The sequence below is a fragment of the Schizophyllum commune genome, assembly GCF_000143185.2.
Source record: "Schizophyllum commune H4-8 unplaced genomic scaffold SCHCOscaffold_2, whole genome shotgun sequence".
NCBI classification, from domain to species: domain Eukaryota; kingdom Fungi; phylum Basidiomycota; class Agaricomycetes; order Agaricales; family Schizophyllaceae; genus Schizophyllum; species Schizophyllum commune.
The window spans coordinates 1,764,348-1,791,799 of record NW_026089539.1 but is presented as its reverse complement, the minus strand read 5'-3'; the positions used below and the strand labels follow the sequence as shown (position 1 = coordinate 1,791,799).

The 27,452-nt window shown below is 56.9% G+C and overlaps 14 protein-coding genes across 14 annotated transcripts; 9 read left to right on the top strand and 5 right to left on the bottom strand.

Moving 5' to 3' along the window:
- Nucleotides 1–6: 6 nt before the first annotated feature.
- SCHCODRAFT_02744336 (Nop52-domain-containing protein) lies at nt 7–1,303 on the bottom strand. Its single transcript, XM_050347183.1, has 5 exons — nt 1,210–1,303; nt 1,046–1,159; nt 837–993; nt 650–784; nt 7–601 (listed from the first exon to the last, which is right to left on the bottom strand). Exons 1-5 carry the CDS (start codon nt 1,259–1,261, stop codon nt 133–135), a joined length of 927 nt encoding a protein of 308 aa, XP_050202219.1. The 5' UTR covers nt 1,262–1,303; the 3' UTR covers nt 7–132.
- Nucleotides 1,304–1,375: 72 nt separating this feature from the next.
- On the top strand, nt 1,376–2,252 carry SCHCODRAFT_02565685 (Hydroxyisourate hydrolase). The gene is made up of 4 exons (XM_003037343.2): nt 1,376–1,464; nt 1,522–1,633; nt 1,683–1,848; nt 1,901–2,252. Exons 1-4 carry the CDS (start codon nt 1,437–1,439, stop codon nt 1,988–1,990), a joined length of 396 nt encoding a protein of 131 aa, XP_003037389.1. The 5' UTR covers nt 1,376–1,436; the 3' UTR covers nt 1,991–2,252.
- On the bottom strand, nt 2,075–3,492 carry SCHCODRAFT_02684289 (Clavaminate synthase-like protein; the record flags this gene model as incomplete). Its single annotated transcript, XM_003038686.2, has 6 exons — nt 2,075–2,136; nt 2,189–2,403; nt 2,454–2,736; nt 2,786–2,863; nt 2,912–3,345; nt 3,394–3,492. The coding sequence occupies 6 exons, from the start codon at nt 3,490–3,492 to the stop codon at nt 2,106–2,108; spliced, it is 1,140 nt and encodes a 379-aa protein (XP_003038732.1). The 3' UTR covers nt 2,075–2,105.
- A 156-nt stretch (nt 3,493–3,648) lies between these two features.
- SCHCODRAFT_064684 (putative ubiquitin-conjugating enzyme E2) lies at nt 3,649–4,676 on the top strand. Its single transcript, XM_003037344.1, has 6 exons — nt 3,649–3,701; nt 3,754–3,835; nt 3,889–3,984; nt 4,031–4,119; nt 4,170–4,317; nt 4,368–4,676. The coding sequence occupies exons 1-6, from the start codon at nt 3,693–3,695 to the stop codon at nt 4,478–4,480; spliced, it is 537 nt and encodes a 178-aa protein (XP_003037390.1). The 5' UTR covers nt 3,649–3,692; the 3' UTR covers nt 4,481–4,676.
- Nucleotides 4,677–5,329: 653 nt separating this feature from the next.
- SCHCODRAFT_02744332 (uncharacterized protein) lies at nt 5,330–6,907 on the bottom strand (the record flags this gene model as incomplete). The annotated part of the gene is made up of 2 exons (XM_050347182.1): nt 5,330–6,219; nt 6,475–6,907. The coding sequence occupies 2 exons, from the start codon at nt 6,905–6,907 to the stop codon at nt 5,330–5,332; spliced, it is 1,323 nt and encodes a 440-aa protein (XP_050202218.1).
- A 147-nt stretch (nt 6,908–7,054) lies between these two features.
- On the top strand, nt 7,055–8,624 carry SCHCODRAFT_01209034 (uncharacterized protein). The gene is made up of 2 exons (XM_003037345.3): nt 7,055–7,782; nt 7,834–8,624. Exons 1-2 carry the CDS (start codon nt 7,102–7,104, stop codon nt 8,143–8,145), a joined length of 993 nt encoding a protein of 330 aa, XP_003037391.1. The 5' UTR covers nt 7,055–7,101; the 3' UTR covers nt 8,146–8,624.
- On the top strand, nt 8,191–8,810 carry SCHCODRAFT_02154475 (uncharacterized protein). The gene has a single exon (XM_050341946.1). It carries the CDS (start codon nt 8,392–8,394, stop codon nt 8,704–8,706), a length of 315 nt encoding a protein of 104 aa, XP_050202217.1. The 5' UTR covers nt 8,191–8,391; the 3' UTR covers nt 8,707–8,810.
- A 103-nt stretch (nt 8,811–8,913) lies between these two features.
- On the top strand, nt 8,914–10,446 carry SCHCODRAFT_02489621 (DUF605-domain-containing protein; the record flags this gene model as incomplete). Its single annotated transcript, XM_003037346.2, has 4 exons — nt 8,914–9,034; nt 9,089–9,311; nt 9,360–9,438; nt 9,487–10,446. The coding sequence occupies 4 exons, from the start codon at nt 8,914–8,916 to the stop codon at nt 10,444–10,446; spliced, it is 1,383 nt and encodes a 460-aa protein (XP_003037392.2).
- A 447-nt stretch (nt 10,447–10,893) lies between these two features.
- SCHCODRAFT_02490312 (uncharacterized protein) lies at nt 10,894–14,204 on the bottom strand (the record flags this gene model as incomplete). The annotated part of the gene is made up of 3 exons (XM_003038688.2): nt 10,894–12,720; nt 12,773–13,268; nt 13,327–14,204. The coding sequence occupies 3 exons, from the start codon at nt 14,202–14,204 to the stop codon at nt 10,894–10,896; spliced, it is 3,201 nt and encodes a 1,066-aa protein (XP_003038734.1).
- Nucleotides 14,205–14,291: 87 nt separating this feature from the next.
- SCHCODRAFT_02744328 (uncharacterized protein) lies at nt 14,292–15,686 on the top strand. Its single transcript, XM_003037347.3, has 3 exons — nt 14,292–14,457; nt 14,506–15,160; nt 15,213–15,686. The coding sequence occupies exons 1-3, from the start codon at nt 14,324–14,326 to the stop codon at nt 15,561–15,563; spliced, it is 1,140 nt and encodes a 379-aa protein (XP_003037393.1). The 5' UTR covers nt 14,292–14,323; the 3' UTR covers nt 15,564–15,686.
- Nucleotides 15,687–15,795: 109 nt separating this feature from the next.
- On the top strand, nt 15,796–17,405 carry SCHCODRAFT_02487636 (uncharacterized protein; the record flags this gene model as incomplete). Its single annotated transcript, XM_003037348.1, has 7 exons — nt 15,796–15,906; nt 16,183–16,317; nt 16,581–16,733; nt 16,787–16,887; nt 16,937–17,104; nt 17,156–17,233; nt 17,285–17,405. The coding sequence occupies 7 exons, from the start codon at nt 15,796–15,798 to the stop codon at nt 17,403–17,405; spliced, it is 867 nt and encodes a 288-aa protein (XP_003037394.1).
- Nucleotides 17,406–17,422: 17 nt separating this feature from the next.
- Nucleotides 17,423–20,935, bottom strand: SCHCODRAFT_01138917 (uncharacterized protein; the record flags this gene model as incomplete). Its single annotated transcript, XM_003038689.2, has 2 exons — nt 20,842–20,935; nt 17,423–20,794 (listed from the first exon to the last, which is right to left on the bottom strand). Exons 1-2 carry the CDS (start codon nt 20,878–20,880, stop codon nt 17,423–17,425), a joined length of 3,411 nt encoding a protein of 1,136 aa, XP_003038735.1. The 5' UTR covers nt 20,881–20,935.
- A 138-nt stretch (nt 20,936–21,073) lies between these two features.
- On the top strand, nt 21,074–23,685 carry SCHCODRAFT_02529077 (para-aminobenzoate synthase). The gene is made up of 4 exons (XM_003037349.2): nt 21,074–21,151; nt 21,202–21,297; nt 21,349–23,219; nt 23,271–23,685. The coding sequence occupies exons 2-4, from the start codon at nt 21,239–21,241 to the stop codon at nt 23,588–23,590; spliced, it is 2,250 nt and encodes a 749-aa protein (XP_003037395.2). The 5' UTR covers nt 21,074–21,151; nt 21,202–21,238; the 3' UTR covers nt 23,591–23,685.
- A 126-nt stretch (nt 23,686–23,811) lies between these two features.
- On the top strand, nt 23,812–25,458 carry SCHCODRAFT_02610903 (uncharacterized protein). The gene is made up of 8 exons (XM_003037350.3): nt 23,812–24,094; nt 24,174–24,491; nt 24,546–24,709; nt 24,758–24,806; nt 24,855–24,945; nt 24,997–25,026; nt 25,078–25,119; nt 25,169–25,458. The coding sequence occupies exons 1-8, from the start codon at nt 24,075–24,077 to the stop codon at nt 25,379–25,381; spliced, it is 927 nt and encodes a 308-aa protein (XP_003037396.1). The 5' UTR covers nt 23,812–24,074; the 3' UTR covers nt 25,382–25,458.
- Nucleotides 25,459–27,452: the final 1,994 nt, after the last annotated feature.

Below are 27,452 nucleotides of genomic sequence, written 5' to 3'. Positions count from 1 at the left end.
AAAGGCGCACGGTCATCTGACAAGATCAAGTTCGACTTGAACGGGGCAAAGCACGATGAGAACCTGCAAAGACCTCAAGCCAGCCCAGAAACATGTAGAAAGTACACACAGCGAGTACAGAGAACAGGTATATCACTCATCATCCTCTTCGTCCGCTTGCCACAGAGCGTACATCCGTTTCCTACTGGGATCCCTCGTCTCCGGTGCGCTAGCAGCGTGAAAGATGGTCTTCTTCAATCCTCTCCTCAAGCTTGGCCGATCAAGCTTTCCCTCGCTCGAGTAGTCCACGCGGGAATTGTCGACAAGAGTGGGGTAGTCTGATGTCGACGCTGATGGTGTCTCCAATCTGGCGCGCTTCGCTCGGGGTTCTTCATCTTCTGACAACGCCGATAGTAAGGGCTTGAACACTGTTGATTCCACCCTTGCGTATGTCCGCGAGTTGATGGTGCGAGATGCGAGGTTGAGGAAGGGGGATATGAGTATGGCGAGGGGAACGGATGGGATTTCGTCTTCGCGGGACGCGACGGCCTTCTCAAGTTCCTCGAGGTAGACGTCGCAGACATGATAACCAAGGCTAGAAGGTATTTTCTGGTCCGAAGGACTGGTCGCGGATTTAACATCTGGAGGGGCCCAAAAGGCAGAGACGCACCACAAAGGACCTCCCCCAGGTCTTGTCAGAATTTCGTTGTATTCCGAGCATACTTCTTCGCTCCAATCATTGCGCAGGAGAAGTCGGAATGATGCGTTGACGAAGCGCCGAACGAGCATGTAGTACTTGTCCAATCTATGCAGGGCATTGGACACCCAGTACAACCATGAAGAGGTATGTCACGCACCTTAAGCGATCAATGCCAGCCCATTCGCGACACATTGCGTCCCAAAATCCCCTCAGAAATGCCAAAGCGGCACTTGTCGTCTTGATCGTGAGGACCAACTCGGCCAGCTCGCTTGCAAGTGCTTGTTGGACTAACGGCTTGTCCGACATCCAGAAACCTGGCATGAAGGATTTAGTCAAAGGCAAGTAGGTAATGAAATGAGGACACACAGTAGAATAGCCCCTTCCAAAGCTTGTCCATCTCACTCTTGGGCAGAGCATCTCGTGAGGGATCCGACAGGAAAACCGCCAAATTTTTGACCGCCTTATCGCGGGTCTTTTTCTCTGAAAGGCCGTAAGTACACATCCCCCCAACAATTCACTTATAGACACACCAGTGGAAGCCAAGTACTTCGCCAGAGGCGGCGCAGCAGTATCGGTGGCCATACTGTTCACGGTGATATCCAGGCGAACAATCCCCCGATCGCCGATCAGAGTGATTATGTGGCGCTGATTGATGGGAACTTATAGGCGCCCGGTGATGTCATGAACGAGTTAGCACCAGAACTGACGCGCCTCTTCCTGCCCCGTTGCACGCGCACCTTTTCCTCCTACCCTCACCATGTCCAAGTCCCCCATAACCTGCCACGGTAAGTAGCGTGCCCTCGATGTCGGTGTTGTGGTGGTAGCTCACAAGCTCCATACAGTCCTCGATGCATCCACTGGCAAGCCTGCAGAAGGCGTCGAGATCCAGCTGCAGGAATACAAGCACGTCCAATCCGAGAACGCTTCCTTCGCCTTCGATCCATTAGCCAAGGGGTGGGCATCCTTGCTAATTCTCGTGTACCCCATGCTAACGATCAATCAGCACAACCAACGCCGACGGACGATGCACAGATCTGCTCCCACCGCGCGGCTCGGAGGAGGCGAAAGCACAGAAAGCTGAACTCGCCCCGGGAACGTACAAGATGATCTTCAGGACGAACGAATACTTTGAGAAGACTGGCCGTAAATCGTTCTACCCTTGGGTTGAGGTTGGTCCTTCTCAAAGCTTGATGATGCAGGTTTCTGACGCACTGATTGCAGATCTCCTTCACCATCGAGGATGCCAGCCAACACTACCACATCCCTCTTCTCATCAGCCCTTACAGCTACACGACCTACCGTGGCAGCTAGATGTACGAAGTCAAGACCACTGATATCTACCATAGAGTCGTAGAATATAGAAAAACAAAATTGTGGAACTACACACGTCGCAATGCTAGCGCCCTTGAAATCCCGCGATGGTATACTACGCCATGAGCGCTATGTGCTTGAGCTCGCTGAGGTGCACATGATTAGCCACAAAGACACTGTAATGGCCAGGGCACGCACTTCTGAACCTGTTGTCCAACCTTCATTGGAGGATACGCTGGCTCCTCGCCTTCGTACAGGCCCAGATTCACACGGTCGGCGCGCAAAGCGAGTGCCTTGTCCACCAAGTTTGGAATTGGCTTCAAGTCAAAGTCCGAAGACAGATGCCAGAAGAATGTCGACGATATGCGGATGAGCGGTCGCTCGGGATGCTCTTTACGACGGTGTTCCATGGCCTGGAGCTGTTTAGTCGACACCGCAGTAAAACGAGAGCTCATGCACTCACAGCAAGTGTGTTGTCGTTGACGACGACCTCGTGATATCCTGCCTTTACGAGGCCGCCGGTGATATGCTCGAGTTGCTTGCCCGCTTGTACGAGCAAATAGTTGCCTGGCGGCATCCGCACTGGGATGCGTTTGCCGGTGTTGCGCGCCCAGATATTCAAGCCAGGGTAGCGAGACCGTCCGTGGATGGTCAAGAAGTTCAGGTCTGTGTGGAAGCCAGCCAAGATGGTGTCCTTCTTGCCGTACTTCTTTAGATCTGACGCCGTCGGTGCCAGGAGGTGAGGCCTACGTACGGCTCAGCAAACGTTCAGACCGGACATTGCAGAAAACGAACCCATATCTGCCGGCCGACGTGAAGTCATCAGGAGACAAGCCGAGGCCGACGGCAGTCATCTCCGCTATGCCCTCGACTCTACAGGAATCTCAGATAGATGAGAGTACGGTGTATGAAGTGACGTACGCGTGCTTCATGGACGTTCCCCACTTGTCCATCGTCACAGGCCATTTACTCTTGAGCGGCTCTGCCTCCGGGACGACATTCGGCGTGTTGAGAGCAGGGAACTGGGTCTCATACGGAGGGCGCTCGCCCATCCGCCAGAAGAAGCGGCATTTGGGGTCAGGCGAGTGCGCGGTGATGTCTAACGGTCGCTCCGCAGGATCCAGCCGTGCAATGACATTGAGGCAAGGCTCGTCGGCCGCGCACTTGGGCTTTTCGGTGTTCTCGAGGGTCACGCCGACTTGGTAGCCGACCTCAGGACGTTCGTCCTTCTTGAGTGCCTCATCGGGCTGCGCGAAGTAATCTTCCATGAGATCGAGGAAGGCCGTGTTGTCGTCTTCGGAGACGCGTCCATCGCGTACTAGAAGTGCACCGTAGGTGATCAGAGCCTCTGCGGCCTATATTTTCTCAATAACGACGCGTCGCAGTTGGGTAATCAGACGCACCTTCTTGCACTCAGCGATCGCAGCCTCGGAGTCGGGCGGCCCGGCGCGGTAGACGTCGAGGTCGACGATGGGTAAGTCGGTGGACAGATCGCCGCTCATCGTTGTAGAGGACAAGTCTGCAGCAGAGGGCCGATAAGATTGAGGGCTGCTAGGGCCGGAGACGCATGCAGCGGGTGCCGTCCCCGCATGGCGTCCGAGTCACGGTGACGGTTCTGAAAGAGGAAGCGCTTGCCGTTTCCAGCTTGGCCTCCGACTACCACCACCCGCACCCGCCACACGCGACATCGCGGCCTGCAACCATGATCAAGGTGCGTACTAGATGTGTATGTGAACCAGCACAGTAGCTCACAGGCCTCTCAGATCTGGAGTATGAAGAAGAACGAGGATGCGGCGGCGAAGAAGAAGCCGAAGACCAGTGCCGCGCAGATTCGTGTGCAGAAAGGTGCGTTTATAGTCTAAGTCAGGCGAAGACGACAACTTACGTGCGACATACAGATCTGACGGAGCTGGACTTACCATCCACAATGAAGACGCACTTCCCTGATCCCAACGATCTCCTCAACTTCACGTTGACCATCACCCCCGATGAGGGTAAGTGGCACGCGACCTATCCTCCGCCTGTCTGACCAGCATTTAGGCATGTACAAGGGCGGTGCCTTCCAGTTCTCCTTCGCCATTAACACCAACTACCCGCACGACCCACCCAAGGTCAAGTGCTTGCAGAAGGTGCGCCACGCTTCATGCGCCGGATTACTCAGCGTCTTACTCCGCCACAGATCTACCATCCGAACGTCGACCTCGAGGGGAACGTCTGCTTGAACATCTTGCGAGAAGACTGGAAGCCGGTGCTGAACTTGAACTCCGTCATGGTCGGGTTGCAGTACCTCTTCCTCGAGCCGAACCCCGATGATCCGTTGAACAAGGGTGCGTGAACTTCTGATTTGTGTATGGGGCCGCTAACATTTCGTCTTCAGAGGCGGCCCAGGAGATGGTCAAGAACCGCGACGTCTTCGTCCAGAACGTCAAGACCGCCATGCGCGGTGGCAGCGTCAAGGGCGAGCAGTACAACAACGTTGTATCACGATGAGCCACGACGAGGGGCTACCCTCTAGATGTATTGTAGCTCTGTTTTCCTATCACTTTCCTTCATACAATACCATCGCATCCTTCCAACATCGCACATTCTTTGATTGCAGGACGGGTGTGTGCTGTACGCTACTAGATCTTCCACTCATCGTACACATCGCTACGCATGCTACTATATAATATGAGTCCTTCGCTACAACGGGCGCTGGAGCCTGTGCCAACCAAAGGCGCCAACATGCAGAGACAGACCAGACGCAAGTAGGTCGGCGCTGTTGGCCATAAACAAGATAGACAGTGTGTACCGAAAAAGCGCAACAATACAGACCAAAGGGGAGTTGACGGCACGATAGATATAGCAATGGCCCGGAGACCTCAGATGTTAGCTGTACAAGCACTCAAGTACCGGCAACAAGAGTAACAATTCAAGGGCTCACCTGAGTGGCCTGGTCAACGTTAGACGCGGCTACATGTCGAGTAGGCGAAGCGGGCTTGACGACTAGACGGAAGTCAAGGTCGACCACTCGCCAACGTGAGCGCTGTGAAGAGTTGAACCCAACAGGTCAGTGATGCACGGCACCGATGTGTACTCCCTGTGCGGGCTGATCCAAACCGCGCGAGGTTGGCAACACCACAAGATTCCGATGCGAGTGATAGGGCAGCGGCAGTGAACAGCTGTCGTACACCTCAAGGAGCTTGTCAGACATGGCATGCGCAAACACCAGTGCGAAATTCAGCATAGTGCGCACGCGAATTGGACGTCCTTGAGGTGTGGAACTAAATCTGTAGACAATCAATGTGACGATGGAACGGTCCTTACATGCAGCAAGAAGCTATCACAGATATATTGTCCTCACGAACGCACATACACAGGGGGGACCTCGCGTAGCCCATTCACAACGTCCCGATACGGCCCATGTCTGGCAATGTCATGTTCCGTGAAGTCCAGAGTAATCTGCTGCAATGTGCATTCGGCGGATTCGCGGACCCGTACCAACTCCCGTATGGAATCATTCGAGAAGGTGAGGTTCCCGGACAACTCGAGCGTCTCCAATAACGGGAACAAGTCGCCCGTGATGAGTCTATCGATGAATGGCTGATTGATCGGAGCGTAGTCTGAGCCCTTGAGATGGAGTGTCCTGACGTCGCGAAGTGCAAGGAGGCAGTCATAGTCGATGAAGAACGGCGCAGAGAGCTCAAGCCTGCACAGGGTGCACGACGAGCGGGCCACGAACGCTGGGATTGCGCGAGTTGCGAAGGGATATCGCGCACCATTTTCCCACACGACGGACAATGATTCGAGAGCCGGAGTGATGAGGTGTTGGAGGGGATTGCGTACGGAGTTGAATGGAATGTGAATATTGATTACCCGAAGGTGCTTCAGCCGGACGAGGCTGGGAGGCGCCCAAAGCCCAGGTTCGATCCTCAAGACAGTGTGATTCCAGCTTCGCAACTGATGACACTGCTGTAGGACCTGCAGGGCGTATGCATTTGAGCACAAGCGAGTGTCGAGCACCTCCAACTGCCCCCAAGGCAGAGCAGGAATTGCATTCCGGTTTTGCTCGTTAGATATGACGACGCAACGAAGGCTGGAAAAGCCCTCGAAGACACCACTTTCCACCGCCAGCTCCAAGTGTCGCACTGTGCCACCGAGTTTTCGCAGGAGCGGGAGGGGTCTGTTCTTGATCCAGACGAAATCCTCGACAGCGCCAACAGACCTCGCCGAGTCGATAAGGTACAGATCTTGCCACCGGTGAGTTTGAGATACGAGAGGATACACAATGATTGGACGGTTTGCGTGAAGGGCACGTCTCCAGACCGTTCGACGAATGCCTGCAGCCTCCGAGCAACGTTACCCATCCGAGCCGTAGACATATTGGTGCAGTAGCACGTTCTGATCGACCACTTTGCCCACAACGTGGAAGAAGCAATCATCAAATCTATGATATTGTGAATGTCCATCAGCATTGTACTCACCCGCGGGGTATTCAGACGCACCTCGCCAAGTTTTACAAACAGCGCTCAGAGCCAAAGGCGGACAGACGCGCACCGCCAGATCAATTTCACCCTCGCACGCCCACGCCATAACGTTCGACAAGATCTCCAAAGGCAATCGACGGATTGGCGTTAGGTATGCCTTCTGTACTATCAGAGCGCTGCTTATAGTAGAGCGCGCTTGTTCGAGCTGTTTCCTTTGGGTGTCCAGCGCGGCGAGCTGCTTTTCCAACTCATTGTCGCAGTCCTCCATCGTCTCTATGGTGCGAAGAATCGACTGACGTTCCATATCTGAGGGCATGTGCCCGGAGCGCAGGATCGTGTTCGCAGCTGGAGTGGGCGGTATAGCATAGTCAACGTGGAGAGACAAATTGCAGTCCTTGCATAGGAGGATGTCACAGGAATGGTTCTGATAAAACGACACGCTGGCGGCCATGATGGCAAGACGAAAGAGAAGGTGCTTGACGGTTTGAACATGGACGGTTTTGTTTCCGTTGATGCAAATCGGCCCGTAATTCCGGACCCCTGTCAGGATCAACGCTGCTGCTTCTTTCGACAAGTCGAACAATCATCCAGCGTCCCGCTCGAGGGTCCTTCAAAGTCGCAAGGAGGCGCTATTCAGCCCTCGTCATGGCAAGCGTGCGAGACTCTCGTCTCGGAAGCCCTTTCGACGATACTCGGCTGCTGCAAGTCCCTCCCCGCGCTAGCCAGGAGCGACGCGCATCCGGCGAACGCTCTCGCAAGCAACTTCCTACCACTCCACACGATCAGGTGCTCTCAGACCTTTTTGAGGACTTGGACAACGTAGCAGAGCCATCGCTCCCTACGGAGTATGCTCCCCAACGCGACACCTTACGCGACCCCTACGATGGCACCGCGGTCGGTGTACTTCATGCACCAAATGCAACAGCGGATACCACCCCTCTGTGGAACAATCTAGCGCGTGTACTCGAGCTCCAGGCCTCTGTTGCGCGAGCCCATGGAGAGATGGAGGGGCTTGGAGCAAAGCCCAAGGCGGAGGTGAAGCCCCCGCAGCAGCGACCGTGGCTGCGTGCCGAAACTGCTAGATTAAGCGGCCTACCGACAACAACTACAACCAGTCCAGCGGTTCAGAGCACCGAGGGCATGCTCGGCCGCGAAATGAGCTCTTCAGGACGCCGAGCTGCTAGCGCAGTCAGCGATGCAGGAGACGACGACGCAGTCGGGGAGGACGAAGGTGTGGCGGAAGCCCGTGCGCGCGAGATTGAGTTCGCCAGCCTCGCGCAGCAGTTCAATGGGCGAAGGGACGCGATAGCAGGAATCATGGGACAGGTGCGTCGATAGCTATTGCTCATTGAGACGTACTGACTGACATGATATCAGCTCGATGAATTGTCGAAGGCGCTGACAGAGTTCCATGCACTCCAAGTGCCCAAAATAGAGTTCCCCCCATCGTCACGCAATGGGTCGCTGCCTGCGCCTACGGATTCGCCACGCCAGAAGGTGCGAAGACCGTCCGCCGCTGCCGATCTGGATAGGCTGGCGGCGATGAAGGCGCTGCAGGACGATACTGGCGCGCGGCCGAGACGACCTACGCTCGTGACGCAAGGCTTGGGAACGCAGGACGTCTTCACGGACTCCCCTCACAGCGCGGATGCTTTACGCACGCCGACGGACCAGCAGCGCGTCGCCTGACCCCAGTTCGGCAAACTGAGAAGTTCGCCACGACGCCGGCCTCGCTCGAACCTCCGAGTGTTCCTGGTCTTTTGTCGCCTGATCCGTGCAGAGATGGCAGGGTGCGCGATTACCCACTGGTACGATAGTGCTCTGGCGCCGGCGTGCTGATAACTCGTGGGTTGGGGCCTTCCGTTTGTGCCAGCTGCGATTGTTGTGAGGCGCGGGAGGCCTTGGTACGTCAGCGGAGCGCGCCACCGCTTCTCGATGCCCTTGGAAGTGCGCAAAGTCCGCCTTCACTGGGCGGATCCGCCGTTGCTCTGCGCTGCACGACAGTTCATCACCACCCTAGACGCCGGGGAGAGGGGTTGCGGACCGAGAGGAAGGAGGATGTTGAGGACGAATTTGTGGATTCTATGGACACGTTGTTGGATCTCTACCTCCTGCACTGTATTCTATGCAACAAGGACCCTGCCATTGGCCAGGTACTATACACTGAACATTGGAGCTCGCGTGAGATCTCGAGACCAGGTGTGGGCGTGGGTATGTGTGCGACGTCATGGCGGGAGGGAGGTACTCTAGACGCGTCGGGGCTTGGACTGAACCATTTGCTGGACAACAGGTGGAGTTGCTCCTCTCCTAGTCTCTCGTCCTCGCGTCTGCCTCGAGGCCCACCGTCCGGCCGATCCCGAACTCTACTGTGTCTTCGACTTGCTCGTATAAGATCCTTGCATCCCGCCACCGCAGTTGTGCGCTTGTCGCTGCGCCCCATCCTCGTCGTTCGCCACGATGGCCGCCGTCCCCCGCTTCCTCGGCCTTCAGCCCGTCACCCCGAACCTCAAGCCCATCGTTCCCTACCTCCAGCGCGCGGAGGAGCTCCGCACAAAGGACCCAATCATGACCTACTGGTGTATGTGCGCCAGAACTACATACCGCGCAGGTGCTGACACAGAGATACGCACAGGTGCTTACTACGCCGCGCAGGTCGGTATCGCACTGAAAGCGAAGGATAACGCGTCGCGTGCGATGCTATTTGAGCTGCTGACGCTGCTCGAGAAGATGAAGGAAGAGATCGGCGCGAACGATGCGATCGACCTCGAAGCCGCCAGCTCTGCGTACGTCGAAAACTTCGCACTCAAGGTCTTCACCATGGCAGATAACGAGGATCGTCGAGGCCATGCAACACGGTAAGTGCCCTCAAGCTCCCGATCGGCGGCATGCTGACTTGCGTCCAGATCTACAGCGAAGAAATTCCTGGCTGCCGCCAATTTCCTCGAAATTCTCAAGACCTTCAAGCCTGAATATGTCGATTATGTGCGTGCCAATGTGCTCGACGAAGTCTACGTGCTCATACTCTTCCAGCACGAAGACAAGATCCGATACGCCAAGTGGAAGGCGAGCGATATAGCCAAGGCTATCCGCGAAGGTCGCAAGCCTACACCTGGTCCCGCTGGCGGGGAGGAAGAGGACTTTGGCATGCCTGAAGCTCCTACTGACACCGCCCCAGCCGCCGACGCCTCTGCCGAATCGACGCCTCAATCTGCCCACCATACCCCACAATCCGCTCCCTCAACTGCACCCACCTCCCCCGATCTATCTAACTCCACGCAACCCCCAGCCAAACGGTCGCCTCCCCCGCCGAAGATTGACCTCCAGGACGAACACTATCGCAAGCCACCCAAGGATCATCTCAGTGGCCTTCGCAAATGGGGCGGCGAGAGCGAGCCGACGCCCGGGAGCTGGAGTACCGCTGCCACCCCTGGATTAACCAGCCCAGGGCACCCGGACGACGAGCGCGGGCTGCTCGACGCTGGAATCCTGAAGCACGTGCCCTCGGGCGACGGAGGGGCGAAGGCGGTGCACTTTGCGCCATCTGAACCATCAGTGCCGCCTCAGCCGCCACGGGCGTCATCACCGCCGAGAGGCGCACACGGGCAGCCATCTCCCAATGGTCCCGGAACCCTGCACACCCTCGGCAGTGCTTCATCGGGCGCGCAAGTTCCATTGGGCTACGTGCAAGATTCCGCCCCAGGCCCATCGTCCTTACCCTCGCATCAAGCTTCAGCAGTACCCCCGCCTCAACATACCGTAATCGCCCCTCATACCGGCGTCGCACCTTCGGCTCCGTCCCCTCTTGCGACGAGCAATTTGCGGACTGCGTCCGTGGCGGCCACAAATGGGACGGAGACAGTTGAACTTACGCCACAAATCATCGCGAAGACGCAGAAGCACTGTCGCTTCGCCATTAGTGCACTCGATTACGAGGACGCGGAGCAGGCGAAGAAGGAGCTGCGCGCTGCGCTGGCTATCCTGGGCGGATGAATGGAATGCCGGGTGGCTGACTGGCGGTCTGGAACGGGTCGCGCGGCGAAGTGACTGCGCTCATCTATGCGGCATTATTCGCTATAATCTTTTGCTTACTCTCATTCTTCCTCCTCTCCTCTCTCCTCCTGGCTGGGTTCCAGTGATGACGAGCGCGAACCCGCCGCGCGAATACTGCTAACTAACGTGATATTCCTAATTTACGATGTAGGATCCCCTGGTATGTACTCTACTCCCCTCCTCCTTCCCCCTTACATAGTCTAGCGTAGCGGATAGTGTACATAGTTCTGACGATAGTCTCATGAGATGCGTTGTGTCATGGAAGTCGTTCGTTCGAGGCGTCAAGGTCGTGGTATGCAGCGTACAGAATCGGGTATGAAGTACAACGAGATGGATCCGTGGTCGTAAAGTCGTGTTCATGACGAGATGTATGAGGGATTATCTGACTCAGGCGCCTGCTCGCGCCCTCTCCTCCAGCTGTCTGATGCGCTCTTGAACGCTGCTCAGGCCTCCTTTCTGGGGCGAGGAGCTTATCGAGGTCGGCAGCCCATCCTGCGGGAGGATAGGTTTTGACGGAGACGCAGAGCCTCGAGAGGTCATCACCGGCTGAGGCGGTACGGCTGACGTAGTGAAGCTGCGTGTCCGCCCTCGAGGAGGTTCGACGGAGGCGGCCGAAGCCGATGAGCCCTGCGACGCCATCGATATAGGCCCAGGTGGCAGAGTAGCGGACACGGGCGGGGTAGGGAGCAGGCGTGAGCCACGCGCTTCCGCGTGCAGTTCATAAATCCCCGGACGACCTTGCGCTTCACGAACACCGGCAGGCACCACCTGTGTCTCCGCCACGTAAGATGGGCTGGGGGACTCCGCGCGGAAGGTGGCCTGTCCGAGGGGTCGCGACGGTTGGATAGCATACGACGTTGGCTGCGCGGTGAGTTCCGCGTCCGCATATCGTGCCAGAGGAGCACGAGCCTCCGGACGACCACGTCGGAAGTCTTCTGCCTCATCGCTCGCGAAGGCCTCTTCGTGTCCTGTCACAGAAGTCGCGGATGCATAGGCGCCAGGCATGCCTTGGCCATACGCAGAATACGGGTCACTAGCTCCTTGCTCCATCGGGACCTGTTGCTGCATTCGAGGCAGCTCGTCGAACCCGTGCGCGACAACCGTCTCCGCGGGCGGGCCCATGCTGCTGCCGCGCGCCTGCATCTTCTCCTGCACGCGCTGCGCGAAGGCAGACCGGCCTCCTACCCGCTCGCGTGCGCCTCCCGGTCGCAAGGCCATGGGGGTATCGTGGAAGTCTCGCTGTGCATTCTGCGAGGTCGCGGGAAGGTCCGAGTACGAGTGGCGGCGGGCATGCTGCAGCGCGTCGAAGTCGTGAGGACCTGGCGGAGCAGCGAGAGTTTGCGAGTGCGCAGCGTAGTTCGGATGCGATGTGGGCTCTGCACGAGCGACAGGTGCGGTGGGCTGGGGTACTGGTGCACTGGCGGTGTTGAGGGAGTTTTGGCGCGAACGATTATGCCCAGTCAGAGTAAGGTGGGCGGGGTCTTCATAGTACAGGTCGGAGAAGGTGACTGCCGACGGCGCGCAGGTTTTTTGACGCGTGTATGGTACTGGCGCGTCCACCTCGGACTCGACCTGCACAGTCGAGGTTTCCAGCGACCCATTGTCAGTCTGGTTGCTGTAGTCCTGCGACGCCGACGACACGGCGTACTGCACGACGTCGTCAGAGTCATCTCGCATGGAAAGGTTGGCCAGGCCGGTGGGCGGCAGGCTTCCATCCTCATCTAAGTAGCCCGAGCTGTCTGGGTCGGTATATTCGTCTGCATAGGCATCCATCTGAGCGCTTGGTGCATTGCCTGGGAACGTCCGAGATGTTTGGGCCACCGGTGTGCGCAGGTGTTCATCTGACTCCGGCAGAGAACTGAGCTGGAACATCCCAGGGAGCGCTGGGCGAGAATGAATGGCGCGCTGAGGCGCTGGAATCTCTGCTTCGCCACTGCCCTGTGCATAATTGCCGTTGCGCGACCCAGGTCGTGAATGACCGTAGCTATCGTCGCGGTCATAAGCCAGCATCGGACCAGAGGCCGCGGTGCTCCCGCGAGACATCGGGGCGGCCTCTGCAGGAGCTGACGGTGGAGGGTCGACTGAAAGGAAGTTGATGATTCTGAGGGGAACCTTGACGGTGAGATCGGAAGATAGACCGCCAGAGCTAATCGAGACGCGGAGGGTATACTCGACTTCCAGCAGTCGTCCGCGAGGGATTGTCAGGGCATCGGGCTGTAAGAACGTTAATCACATTCGAAGTACTAGATGATACCGGGGTACTTACGGGTATCTGAATGAAGTGCGAGAACTCTTTGTCCTCCTCTGGCATGACGCCCGTCCACCATCCCTTTGCACTTGCATGCCCACGACTCCCAGACTCGCACATCTCGAGCGATGTCTCCGCGACTTGCTTCTCGTATGTCGTCGCTGAGCACGCATCCGGGTCATCGTCCTCGTCCTTCTTGCTGTTGGGCTTGTATGCCACGAGCGTGCGCACAAGGGTAATGTTGAGGCGCTTCATCGTCTTCTTCGATCCGTTGTTGACAATTATTCGGATGTAACATTGTTGGCCAGCGATCCAGTGGACGCGATGTAATTGGGCTGTAAGATAGACCTTCCCGGAGCCACCCATGAACAACGCTTTGGCATTGGTGTCTGAGATGGGTCGAGGAGCAGGTGCAAGGATCGCAGAAGGGTTTAGGCGCGGCCAGACCTCGCAGTCGCGATAGAAGTGGGCGATGGACCGAGCATCAGTGGCAGGATCCCTGACCTTCACGGTGCTAACAGCAGGATGTCAATTGTATGAGATGAAGTCGGGAGGAAGTACAAAGCACTCACATCATGATTATATATCGCACAGAAGCTCCACCAGATTGGGCGTCCAATACGCCTTTTGCATTGCCAACGTCTCCTTCGAGTGGCACTTGCATGGCGAAAGGTATGATGTGGTCGCCTGTTTTCGCCCACGCGAAGCCGTCTAGGTCTTCTTGAGAATCCAATACGGCGTCGGAGCGCTCGGATGCGTCCGCCATCGAAACCGCCGTCTGGTAGAATACGTGACGATCGTGCTGCCCGCCGAGCGTCTCGAAACCCACGAGCCTCAGCTTGCCGCGAGAAATCATGATATCGCCCTCATGTTTCGTACGCTTGCGGACGTGCACGCACAGATGGCCGGCTATAGTACCTCCCTGCACGCAGACGTTGTTCTCCAGCACTAGATCGAGCTCAACACGCGCTTTCGATTTGGCGTGTTCGAGTGCAACGCGGTCCTCTTCTCGGTTAATCGCAGCACCCGACTTGAGACGTGCGCCATCGCCCTTGCCGAGCAGCGACTTAAGTTCCTTTGCGGGTGCGCCCGGGGCAAGTACTGTGTCGTTACGTGCAAGGGAGGACTGCACCATGTCGAACTCGAAGGCACGCGATACCGTCCCGCCATTCGGAGTGATGCAGTTCGTGTCGATGGAGTCGCCCGTCAGAAAGCCTGAGCCGCCGTATTTGTCGATTTTGACCATCGTCCTGCCTAGCGCGGCGCTCTCGAGGTCGCGCATCCTGGAGGAGCCAGCAGGTAGGGAGTTGGGTATGACGGTGTTCGTGATGGGACTGAGTGGTGCTGATTGAGGCCCGGGGGCGTTGCGAGACTGGTAGGCGTGGTCGGCGACGGTAATGGTGGACTTAGTACCGACGTGGACGCCGAGCCCGAGGCCCTCGTTCGCCATCGTCTTTGTCGTCGTCGAGAGCAGCAAGAGCAGGTGACCGCGACACGATCATGTTCATCTCGCCACTGTCCGGGCCGGTGATGCCGAGATCATACGGCTTGCCTCCCGCTCTCACCACCATGGCGGACAAGACGGTGAAGACGCACACGACCATTTCGAACAGGGAGAAACCACAAGGGAAGAAGCAGCAGGCAGCGCAGGAGAAGAAGGTCGTGTTCAAGAGCGTGCTCGATAACCCTTACCGAATCCAGTGGTGCGTGCATCTACATCTGGAGGGGCACATTGTACTTACACATTGCAGGCCGAAGGTCCCCGAAAATGTCCAAAATCTTGTTTTCTCTCATGCACTGTCGATGTTGGAGGGAATGGGCGAATACACGACCGCGATACGGTACAACAACCGCAAGCGCAAGCGCGTCGAACGCGCCGCAGCGAAGGAGGAGCGCTTCAAGAAGCAGCGCGTGCAGCAAGCCCCTGGTACCGAGGAAGGCGACGTTGAGATGTCCTCTGCCGATCCCGCAGTGTCTACTTCCTCCGGTCTGGATACGCGCGTTCAGAATGCTCTAGATGACCTGGTCAACGACTCAGAACCCCCTCCCGCTCAGAATCATGTTGTCATCGGGATCAACAACGTTACGAAACGACTGGAGAAACAGACCGAACGCGTACGCTATCCTTCTCCAATCACCGTGAAGGCCACCAGCGCACCCGGGTCGTCTACTGAGCCTTCGGCACAACCACCTGACAAGTCCTCCTCGCCTATCCGCCTGGTCCTCGTGTGCAGAGCAGATGTCGATCCACCAATCTTGATTGACCACATCCCGCATCTTATTGCCGCGCACAATTCCAGCACGGCTGCGGACGCACCCATCAAGCTCGTATGCTTGCCGAAAGGCGCTGAGCTTACTCTTGCCGACGCGGTTGGATTGCGAAGAGTCGCGGTCCTTGCATTCGATGTGCGTTTGAGTTCTTTTTCTGACTTTTTGCATCTAAATGATTGGATCACAGGCAGATACCCCAGGATTGACTAGCCTTGCCGATACGCTTGACTTGGTCCCGACCCTTGCGGCTGCATGGCTTACATGCAAGCCTCATACACGCAGCCTTCCTACCAAGTCCGCACTTGCACCAAGGACGGCAGCGCTGCCGGCGTATATACCCACGCACGTTAAACAACTGAAGACGACCGCTCCGAAGGACATGCGCGCCGCGAAGGAACGACGAGTGGCGGAGCGCAAGGAAGCCAAGGCGCGGAGGAAGGAGGCGGCGGAGAAGGACAAGCGGAGGAACCCCTCTGCCATGCTCACGCGTCGCGCTCTCGCACCGAGCTTCACTTATATGACAGGGATGTGGTCGTAGACCATTAGACATCCACTTGCTGCCTCTGTACCGTAGTAAACTGCTTGACGCGATCCCTGAGTATTCCTCAAATTATGGTGCGACTAGACTGATTGAATTCACGACGTGCTGTGCACCCTTGGGACCATCGATTGTCCGATGAGACGAGCCTGGGTGAAATAGTGCGGAACGTGTAGATGTCCGCCCGTCGCCGACGCGCCTTCTGCTCCCTTCTCTTCAACTTTCCCTCCCAATGCTGATCGCCATCGTCGGTACGCGCGCCTCAGGCAAGGACTCCGTTTACAGATACCTAGTAGACAAGGGCTTCACTCCCCTCGCCCTTGCCGAAGCCGAGCCAGACAACGTGCGCATCGTGCCGTTCCCTCGGTCTGCACGTCCAACTGATCTTCGTTCCCCCTCCCTTTTGCAGCTCTCCCACCTCAACCATCAGCGCGGCGACTCATACTCCTCGTCCTCTAGTACCAGCGATGATCACGGCTTCTTCAGCCTCGCGCCCTCTGAGGGACCAGACACCGATCGCGCGGCGCCGACTTACGAGCTCGCCGCCGCGCGCCTGTCCTTCCTGAACCTCAGCCCCCTCTCCTCTCCGGTGCCGGCTTCCGTTAAAGCAAGGCAGAAGTTGCGTTTCTCGTCGACTTCTGAGATGCTGGCGCACGTAACGCGACACTGGACGGACCACTTCGTGACGATGGACCTGGGGACGCGCGCGTTGCTCGCGCCGTTCATGAGGCGTCCGTTCTTCATGCTGATCAGTGTGGACGCGCCGATATTGCTGAGGTATCGGAGAGCGAGATCGTACGTGACCCATCCCAACTACTTCAGGCACTACGGCTGATTATAACTTCTCCCCACAGCAAGTTCCCGGGCCTCGAACTACTCGACTTCATCCAAGAGCACGACAAGCTAGTGCATGGCTTCCCTGACACCGAGCCCGAAGCCTCACCAGTCGAAACCCTCGTTCCGCCCTTCAATCCTAGCACGTCCTCGATACACCTTCCCCCACCTCACGTCAGCCAGGCAGCGGCAGACTCGCTGCACGCGATACGCGATCTCGTGCATCTACACATCGACAACGCGTTCGACACGGTGCCGGACTTGCACTTTCATCTGGAGAAGCTGGACTTGCTCGATCCGAGCCATTTGCGACCAGGATGGGATGCATACTTTATGGTGAGTAGCACTGTCATCTTGTGTACGGTCATTTACTCAAGCCTTGCTCGCAGACCATTGCATCCCTCGCATCGCACCGGTCAAACTGCATGAAGAGGCGCGTCGGTGCAGTCCTCGTCGACGTGCGGGGAGGGAACCGCATCATTGCTACTGGGTTCGTAGTGTTCCACGTTCATCGAGGCCATGTCGCTCATGTATCGCAGGTATAACGGAACACCTCGCGGTCTGACCAACTGCAATGCAGGCGGTTGTCCTCGCTGCAACACAGGCATGGAGTCGGTCGAGTGCATATGCTTGCACGCCGAAGAGAACGCCCTCTTAGAAGCGGGAAGGGAACGCGTCGGGCCCGGCGCAGTGTTGTACTGCAATACGTGCGTACATGATTTACTTCTCTGGGTTCTCCTCCCTTATAACCTCCATAGATGCCCTTGCCTCAAATGCACCGTCAAGATCATCCAGACGGGCGTGTCGACCGTGGTGTACAACCTGTCGTACAAAGTGTCAGTCGTTGATTCTATGCCAATACCAGAGGGTAAACTGACCCAACGCAGGGATGACGCCTCCGCTGCACTCTTCAAGGAGTCCGGCGTCGAGCTGCGGCGATACAACCCCAACCACAAGCACTATCTTCCGACCATAGATGCTCCTGGTCTACGCATGATAAACCCCTGACCAATTCGATCCAGCGTTCACTTCGCTCCTCCCTCGCCCTCGTCCAAGCCCTGACAGATGAGCGCCGCGTTCGCCGTGATGTCCCATCGTGGTTCGCGGAGGAAGGCTACGGTCGACGCGACCTCTCCTGACGTGCCAGCCAATGCGAGCCATGCCTCGTCCGCGTTGCGCAGGCCGATTGCGAGGTACAGGTCTCTCGCGCATCGCTGCAGCTCTTCGTGTGCCCCTACATGCAGGAAACGCCGGAAGTCTACGATCACCTCCCACAACGACGAATCCTGCGGCTGTACACCCCGCGCGGCCGCCGTCATCGTCCGCAGCAGCGACCGATACAGCCTATGGGAGTGCGTGTACGCGGATTCTGTTCCAATCGCAATTCCTGCGCCGCGTCTCGCTAGCGCACTCTGCGAGTCCGCACGGTCCAGCTGTCCCAGCATCGCATGGAACCTCGGCCACACATCGTCCCAGATGCGGCGGAACATGAAGTCGCCTACGTGTGCCGAAAGGGCTTCGACGAGCCCCGCGGCGGCGGTCACGACGAACGTCTCGCGATCCGACAGGCGGTTCAGGATGAATGGCCACGCGCGGTGGATCTCGGGCATCAGGGCGCTTTCAGGGAGGACGGGTACGGCGGAGGCGAGGAGCCTGAGGATGCGCGCGCGGATGGAGGGCGCGCCGTGCGTGAGGAAGTAGAGGGAGCGGGCGACAATCTGGGTGGTGAGGGCTTGGATTGGTGTGGGCGGGACGTTGTCGTCGGAGGTGTCCATGGGTGCTTCATCCTCCTTGGGCTCTTCATCGGCGTCCTCCGGTTCACCCCAGGCGTGTCGAGGGGCGGGACCGTAATCGGTAGTGTCTTCGTCGTCGGAATCGATATCGTTCCTGCGAGTGTACCACTCGAAGAAGGCATCGAAGCGCTCACGGTCTACCAGTACGTCTGCTTTGGGTGCCTTTGGCCCATCTTCCTTCATCGCGTTGTCCTCAACCTCGATGACCTTGATGACCTCTCCAAGCACCTGGATGAGTCCCTCCACGAGCACATCGTACCCATGGAACTCGTCCAGTCGATCGAAGCACTCCTCGACGACGTCCCCTGCACGATCGACGACATCACTGCCAACAAGGCGCACGAGAATGACTAGCACCTTCGTCGCATCGAGATCAAGCCATCGTCTTGTAAGACGCCGTCCAACCGCATCAAGTGCGTAGTCGAAGTTGGCGAGCAGCAGGTTGGCCGGAGAGGCGTAGGACGCGCTGATGGCAATGAAGTTCAGTGCCGCATGTGCGGTGGCGGACAGCAAGGGCACTGAGGAGACCAGCGAATGCAAAATGGGGTAGAGCGTCCGAATTAGCGTCTGATTGAATCTGGCTTGCAGTACGCCAGCTATGACAGCAAGGAGTTGAATAAGCAGCGTGCGATGGAGAATGGGTTGGATGCTGGACCGATACTGCTGCATAGGTGTGGACTTAATGATCTTGAGATTGTCTTGCAGTGGGTATAGGCCTTGTACGTGCTGCACCGTACTGTTGACCTCCGGATTCTCTGGCTTCTCCGGCGCGGTTTTTGTCTCCGCGTCGGCGTCCCCGTCATCCCAAACCTCGGAAACTGTCGTGGCGAGTGACCTCGCCAGCTTCGACAATCGCTTACTGACAGGTCGCAATCGCACATCATTGGCCGCTTCCGCGGACAACGATATATTTGCCACGCCCTCCAGTAGCCGGGAAGCGCACCAAACTGCCGCAACCGCATCGCTATCTCTGCCCGACTGGCCCACGCCGGCGAACCACTCGATGGCATAGAGGCATGGCTCGCCCGCCGCTCTGCCAAGAGCACGAAACATGCGCATCACTGCATCAGCGGCGCTGCGTGTTGTGAGGCTCTTCAACGGCACTTCCGGGAAGGAGACCCAGGACGCCGCATCGGCGTCGTTCTCGAGAAGCGCGGTCGTAGGTGCGCGCGCGACGTTGACCGCAGGCTCGACGAACTCCAATACAGAGAGAAGGCTCCATCCCCACTTCTCGATACCTCCGGATGGTCCAAGAAGCTTGCCGACACCGGTGGAGATGGCATGTAGCGCTGGACTGTCAGTCGCTTCCTCCGCATAGGATAGCCGGCAAACGGCTTCGACGAGGCCAGCGACGTGCTCGACTTTGGCGTCCGCTTGGGAGGTGAGGAGGCGCGGTAGGGAGGTGAGGTTGTCGCGGGTGATGTTCATGAGGGTTTGCAATATTGTATGCTGTGTTCGCGATGTGGACGTGACGGCGGAGATGAGTGACTTGCGTGCCTCTTGCGAGACTGAAGGGTAGTCTGAGTTGGAAAGCGCCAGAAGGAGGGATAGCAACAGGGTCTGGGATTGCGGTAGCGTCGACGATGTGGATACGAGCAAGGTGGCCGCGCATTTCGTGAGTGCAAGCAGCGCAGACGCCGTTGGATGTGAAATGAGAGGTGTCAATGAGTTGAGTGCAATATGCAGCTGCGTCGCCGTTCCTCGCAGCCATGTCGGTGTTCTTTGCGTGGCAAAGGGACGCGTGGGCCTGTCTTGCGTTAACCCATCGCTTGCAAGGTTCTTGAGATCGTCCAAGCTTGTGAAGACCTTGATAGCGCCCTCCTGTGCGCAGATCTCGTCGCCCACCGACCGTACCACGATGACTGTAAGGACTTCTAGAGACGCGGCTACGACATCGCCATTGACCCATCCCTTCTTTCCGGCCATCCCTAGAGCAAGTTTCGTCGAGGTGCTGACGACGCCAGGCAGGATTGATGGTGCCAGATCGTCCGGAATATAGTCTTTGACGAGGACATGTAGCGTTTGCAGGCATGCAAGGGTCAAAGATATGTTTGGGGTCAACGCGGTCTCGATGAGCGAATTTATTGTCTGTCCAAGGATCGGTATGAATTTGGGCATTTGCGCGTAGAATCGCAACTCTTCCAGTCTCTCGAACGCGTCTTCGACCTGTACACCGCGTCGGGCAGCGTCCTGAGCATCTCGAGGGCGCACGAGACACAGTATGCAGCGGATAGCCGCCTCCTTCGTCTCTTCGTCGCGTGCTTTGCCCTTCCCCTTCACGTCGATGCCGCCAAGTACAGCTCCGGCGAGCATGAATAACTGCTCCCAGATCTTCATGTCGCAGTCCCACCACCAGTCTTCGCAGAGTATAGTCAGGATGAGGAAGATCTTCTCGAGTATCTGATCGGGGATGGCCTCCGAGTTATTCTTCGACAGTAAGGTGGATAGCGGGAAGAAGATGTACGAGATGAGGTTGGGTGAGAGGATATTCGGCTGATTATGCTTCAGTATATCGAGGAGCTCCGTCAGAAGCTTGGAGGCAGTTGGTATGTTGGAGGGTGCGAGGGGGGGAGTGCCCATGAGAGGCACGCAGACGCGCTTGAGCTATATGGCAGTTGGTACTTGAGCTGATCGTGAACGCGCTCACGCACCCTTTGAAAGAGAGCTTGCGCCTTGGGATCGGCAGCCATGCTGTAGCGTTATTATGAGCGTCCGTGAACTCTTCCGCTGGTCGAGGGGAAGGGGGTGCCCGTCACGGCCTGAGTGAAGGAGGAAGCCAAAAGCAAGTTCGCGAATGAGGCGCACCGGAAGACCGGCCCGCCCCATTTAGCGCCATCAATTGTCGATCGGTATCATCGTCCATTGTTTTTTGCCCTTGTCATTGTTTGATCTGAGTCTCCATTGACCTTCGAGGACTTACCTTGAACTCCTCGTCTATGTTTTCCTAACTTATCTACTAAGGTAGTAGTCCCTTCCAACGTTCGAAATGCGTTATGCTCACTCTTTCCTAGTCATCCCTCTAATCGACCCATACCGCATCCTGGAACTATGACCGTGTCTCCGCCGACATTCCTCCTTGTAGACTGCTATGATTCCTTCACTTACAAGTGCGTGCTACCACACATCCTCGCAACTTTGTCTTATACCAGCACATGTAGTCTCGCATCCCTCTTCTCAAGAGCCATACCTGACTGCACGATCCACATCGTCAAGAACGACCAACTATCCTTCGCCGAACTACGTCCTTACCTTCACGAACTATCGGCGATCATAGTTGGTCCTGGCCCCGGCTCCCCAGATAATGACTCAGACATCGGCATCGTCAAGCATCTCTGGGCAGTCGACAACGCGGACGTCGTACCCATCTTCGGCGTCTGTCTCGGCCTGCAGAGCCTCTGCATCGAGCACGGAGCAACGCTCCAGCGCCTTCACACCGTAAAGCATGGCCAGTTATCCCATATCGATCACTCGGGAACCGACATTTTTGAGGGCGTCAGCACCGTCAATGCCGTCCGCTACCACTCCCTGCACGTCGAGCTCCGCAAAGGAGGTTCAATAGAGCCTCTCGGCTGGGCGCACGACGCAGAGAACGGACAAGTCCTTATGGCGGCCAAGCACTCAAGAAGACCGTACTGGGCAGTGCAATATCACCCCGAGTCCAGTCAGAGCAGCGGAGGCCAGGAGATCGTTAGGAACTTCTGGAGGCTGGCGCAGAGATGGAATGATCGTAGCGGACGTAAGCCGACCTCGCTCTCCCTCAACGGACGCGTCCTCCTCGGGGACCCTTGGCCTTGCTTGCGCTCCCCAACACGTCCTCCGACTGCCGATGCAGAGCGGGAAGTGGTCACGGAGGCCATCCACGTCCCCGGCCTGTCGATCACTCGTCTTTGCGAATCCCTCGGCGTTCACGACGAGACAAAGCCATTCGTGATGCTCGACTCCGCCGCCCGCCCCGGGAGGTGGTCAATACTTGGTTCGCTCTTGCCGTCGTCCCCTCTCATCCAGTACTATGCTGGACAACCCTCCGTCCGCATAACGCGCGACGGAAAAACCGACGAAGAAAGCCTGCGAGATCGACCAATCTGGGATTGGCTTACCAACTACATGTGCAAGCGTCGCGCTATTCGCGGACGCCCCGAAGTCCCCTTCTGGGGTGGCCTAGTCGGCTGCCTTAGCTACGAGGTCGGCCTCCAGGACTTGGGCGTTCCTTTACCCAAGGGCAAGACCACGACTGGACATCCAGATGTCAACCTCTTATTCCTCGAGCGCAGTCTCGTCTTCGATACCCTCACGGAAACACTATACATCCAGACCATCCGACCTGGCGATCATCAATGGGTCAAAGATACCTTACTTCATCTTCAGCATCATAGAACTCAACTCCTAGACCTGTATCATAGCACCAACGGGAAGACCTCAACGTCTTCTACTGCATCACCAAAACCCCAACTCAGCTTGCCCAGCAAGAAAGACTACATCTCCCGGATCGACCGTGCGAAGGAATACCTCTACTCCGGCGACTCTTACGAGCTCTGCCTCACCGCGCGCACCAGCATTCGCGTCCCGCATCTTCCCCAACCGTGCTCCTCGTGGCAGCGCTACAAGAAGCTCCGGCAGCTCAACCCCGCGCCGCACGCCGCGTACATCCGCCTGAGCCCCACCACCTTCATCTCGTCCTCCCCCGAGCGCTTCCTCTCCTGCTCGCGCGGCGCCGACCCTGTTTGCCAGCTCCGGCCCATCAAGGGCACCCTGCGCAAGGGGCCGGGCATCACGCGCGCGGTGGCGAAGCAGGAGCTGGCGGGCAGCGTGAAGGAGGTGGCGGAGAACCTGATGATCGTCGACTTGATTACGCACGATCTGCACCATGTTGTTGGGGAGGATGTGCGGGTGGCGAAGTTCTGCTCGGTGGAGGAGTATGAAACGGTGTGGCAGTTGACGAGCGTGATTGAGGGACGACTGGCTCCTGGCGCGCCGTTGACATCGACGTGGGATCTCGGCACACGGGTGTTGAGGCATAGCCTACCACCTGGTACGTACATTCTCGAAGCTTTGGTGACTTGATTACTCATGACTCTCATAGGCAGCATGACTGGCGCGCCCAAGAAGCGGAGCGTTGAGATTCTGCAAACGCTCGAAGACGACCCTCGCGGCATTTACTCTGGTGTCTTCGGCTACTGGTGCGTCAGCGGCGCGAGCGACTGGGCCGTCACCATCCGGAGCTGCTACAAGCACGACTCCACCACCACTGACAACGGCCTTGAAGAATGGACCGTGGGCGCCGGAGGTGCGATAACCGCCCTCTCTGACTCCGAGGCAGAATGGGACGAGATGCTGCTTAAACTACGCGGGGTGCTCCGCGCTTTCGACGTGCATTTGCTAGATGAACATCTTGTAGACTAATTGGTTACTGGGCGTGTACTAATACGGGACTTCAACTCCTGTTGTATCCTTACTGTACTTGTAATCTTCAACGATGCTCTCGCTATCTCCTCGACTTCTCTGGCATGTGATTGTCGACGCTCAGCCCAAATAGGGGCGTGGGAAGAAAAAGTTATGGGTCCAATCGAGCCCTTCCCGTCTTGGTCAATTCATGGCTCCGTCCGGATACAAAACCTTCCGTCTTGGGCTCGGCCGACGATAAGAGAGCAGTGCGCATTGTGCTGCTCGGCGCGGCCTCCACATCCCACCGGCGTCAGCATATGCCATGACGTTGCCCCGCCTCGACTCGGCGCGGCAACGACGGCGGCACACATGCAGATGATCGCGCTGGCACCCGGGACATGATTCCGAACAGCCTCCCTCTGCTTCTGCTCTCACCAGTAGTCCTCTACGTCGACATTGATTTTCTGTTTCTTGGCCTTGCACAAAGGACTTCCTCACTACTATGACCGCAACCGAACCTAGGTGAGCTTCGCCAAGCCACCCTCAACAGCTTGCTTCATAAGGGGGGTAACAATGGCCACGAATGTTCAACTTCCTCCAGCGAACCCTCTTCGTCTAGTGGGAACGATACTGCTCGTACACCTGAGAATGATTCGTCACTGCGGAGCAAGACGCGCCGTCTTTTCCATAACATAGGTTCCCGACGGGGCTCAAGCAGCAGAGCTCGGTCCATCCCGGAAGCCGATACACCTACTGGCGACTCACCGAACACATCTTCCGATGAGCTTCACGCGCCGAGGGAAGCTTCGCAGGCGTCAGGCGCGCACGAAGTGCCCGTCCTTACCTCCGACGAGGGCTCAAGTGCGACGCCCGTGTTGGTGAACTTGAACGAGTCGGCTCCATCAGAAGACCCTCCTGCGTGAGTTGAGTTCATTTTCATTTACAGAGCTTCTCGTTGATGTCTGGGTCCCAGATATGTGGACGCCCGACGACCAACAGAAACCATCACTTATGTTTTCACCCCTTCCGGGGCGAATGCTATCTTGTTATTGCCGCCTTCCCAGGCCGCAGACTCGCGACCATTGTACCATATATCTGTGGCCATGAACGTCTTCGTGCCCACATCGTTCATCACTAGTAAGCTGGCCTCCCAATCATCTACAATTGATATTTACCCTCCATCAGCTGTTCGTCGCGGTGGCACTGAAGAGGGGCCTATTGTAGGCGACTTCGAGTGAGTTACGAACTCAGGCCAACACAGCAATACATTGACCATGAATAGGATGGGAATTTCAAACAAAGCCAGCACCGTTTTCATCCGGAATCGGGAATGCACAGTTCATGATGCGCTTCATCCCAAGACCTTCAAAGGCGTACGTCGTCTTCTCATTTCTGCGCACCAGTGAGGCTCATCATCGCTGCAGGACATACTCACATGGACTCTGGCTGACAAGGTCAGGTCTTTCTTGCGATCTGTGGGACGGCCGGGCTGACTTTCTCTCTAGGAAATTCAATGGGACATCACCAGCGACCCACGACTGTACATTGTAAGTGCATTCCCTCGAGTAACATGCCTTATCCCTCAGTCGCATCCAGTGCTTCAGAATGGAGAAGGCGGTCATGGAGAGAGTTGTCCTTGCCCGCTTCCTGCCCAATCGCAGCCTTCGCCTTCCTGACGCGCGACACCGTACGCAAATGCTAGAAATCACTCCCGCTGGGCAAGAGTTTCTAGATGACATCCTCTTATCCGCCTTGATCATCGAGCGACGGCGACGCCGGCCTACCAGGCATACGGACATGTTCAACTGATTGTGTAATGTCTAGTCAATGTATAGTACGACGGGTCGCCGTAATGTGTAGTAGAGATCGTGCATGCTAACAGCTCGGAATACCCGAAGTGCAGTAACTATTCGTAGTTGTACTTCGAGAGACGCGTATCGCACAGATGCGCAACAACTCCAAGGTCATCTTCTATGAAGAAGCGTCTCTGACGTAGATCGTGACCAAGTAGACTCAGAGAAGCCTCGCACGCGGCCTTTGCCATTGTTCCAGATGGGGAAGGTTCATATCGTACGTTACGTTACGCCACGGCTCGAAGGAACCACCGTTCTATGCCAACCCCTCGCTTCTTTATGACGAACAGAGGTCAGAGAATAGAAGAGAAGATGTTATTGAAATGAGCGAATGCAGAGAATGGCGGCTGGGGCTTTGCAGGAAGGGGGGGAATGCGGGGGCGTATTAAGGTTGCAAAAATCATCACAAGGGACTGCATGTAGACGCTCTTCGAGAGAGACGCTGATAGGTGTTAAATTACTGGGAGGGATATGCTTTGCCTGAATGAGTGGTGCGAGCCTCGGGGTCTCGTGGAGCGAGCGACTTTGAGAAGGGGACAGGGGACGAGCCAGCGGCTTCACGAAAGAAAGCTGGCAAGGCGATCGACGCAAGCAGATATTATTGAAGAAGAGATGCGAGCAAGGGAAGAAAGAAGGAGATTAGCATCTCTCCTTCTAGCTACAATAAACGCACTCACCAAGACCTCGACTGTTGCATTGCAATCCATATTCCCTCTGATGCGCACCCCACTGCAAACCGCGAGTGAGCATATTTTGGTTTGTCTGAGCCTTTGTCTTCCGGTGTGTCGATGGAACGCAGTAGCATGCAGGCCGCTCATGGCTCGATACGCGTGTCAATGCAGATGTCCAGCGGCACGTACGGATGAATTGCCTTTTCTGGCCCTCAAAGAAGGATGTCACGCCTGATTATATTTGCGCTCCCCATGAGCGTTCGCGGCCTCAGGCAGCACGAGCAGTTGTCAAATGACACGAATGAATAGTAGGATTGTTGCGCAAGGCGAGAGACGATCGACAAAAGCAGGAAACACGCCAAATTGAGGGTCACGTCGTGACCTCTAGCATGCATGTTCCACATCGGGGCTGAGCGCTGAGCCCACACACTCTTCGGAGAGTGTTCAGCAGCCACGATGGCCTTCAGATGAGATGGAATTCCATGTCGCAGGTCAGTGGTTTTTGTGGCATCTTTTGCGCCACTGCGAATGAATTCGAGAAGGACAAAGGCAGGAAGAGGGAATCGCCGATCGACAGCTTCATGAAGCAGAATTGCATCCGCGGAGACAACATTCACTTTGTTCTGAACGCTCAAGGTTGCAGGCTTGCATAAGGGACATACCCTCGCCAACAGCTACGGACGCGGCGGAAATTGGGCTTTCATGCGTAGAAGACCCCGAACGCCAACGCACTCAAGGACCCGGAAGTACCTTGCCGTAGCCGGGAAAAGGCGCAGCTACAGCTTTCGAGGACGAACGCCGTCCATCCTCGAAATTGTCGAGACCCAGAGCTACTGACCGAGGATGCACATCATGGCACGGCGAACTCGCACAGGGGTGATGAGGGAAAGCAGTAGGTCACATTTATTCGTCAGAGCCCCAGCGTGTGATATACAATGATTGACAAGAACAATAGCATTCCTCCGAGCGCACGAAATAGTACTATCCCGCCCCAGGGTCGCCCGTCGAGCCAGCAGGATACATTCTTGATTGTGATCATAGGATACGCAGGCCGCTCACCGCAACGCGTTGCACAACGGCCCTCGTTGTTACCCCTCTGGCGCCTTGCTTTCTTTCCTCGGATGACAGATGACCGATGGCCAGCCAGGCGAACGAGGAACGTGCAAGCGAGAGACGGCGTTTTATGACGGCCGCAGTCCAGCGCAGGCAGTAAAGGCGATAGCAACAAAGCACCGACGTGGGGGACCGCTCGTCAAGAAACCCAGGTAGGATCCGACAGTATCGCAAAAAGCTGACGGGGAAACCGAAAGGAGACAGGCCTTGCTTTGTTCTTGGTCGGGTGGCCGACTAGGGTCG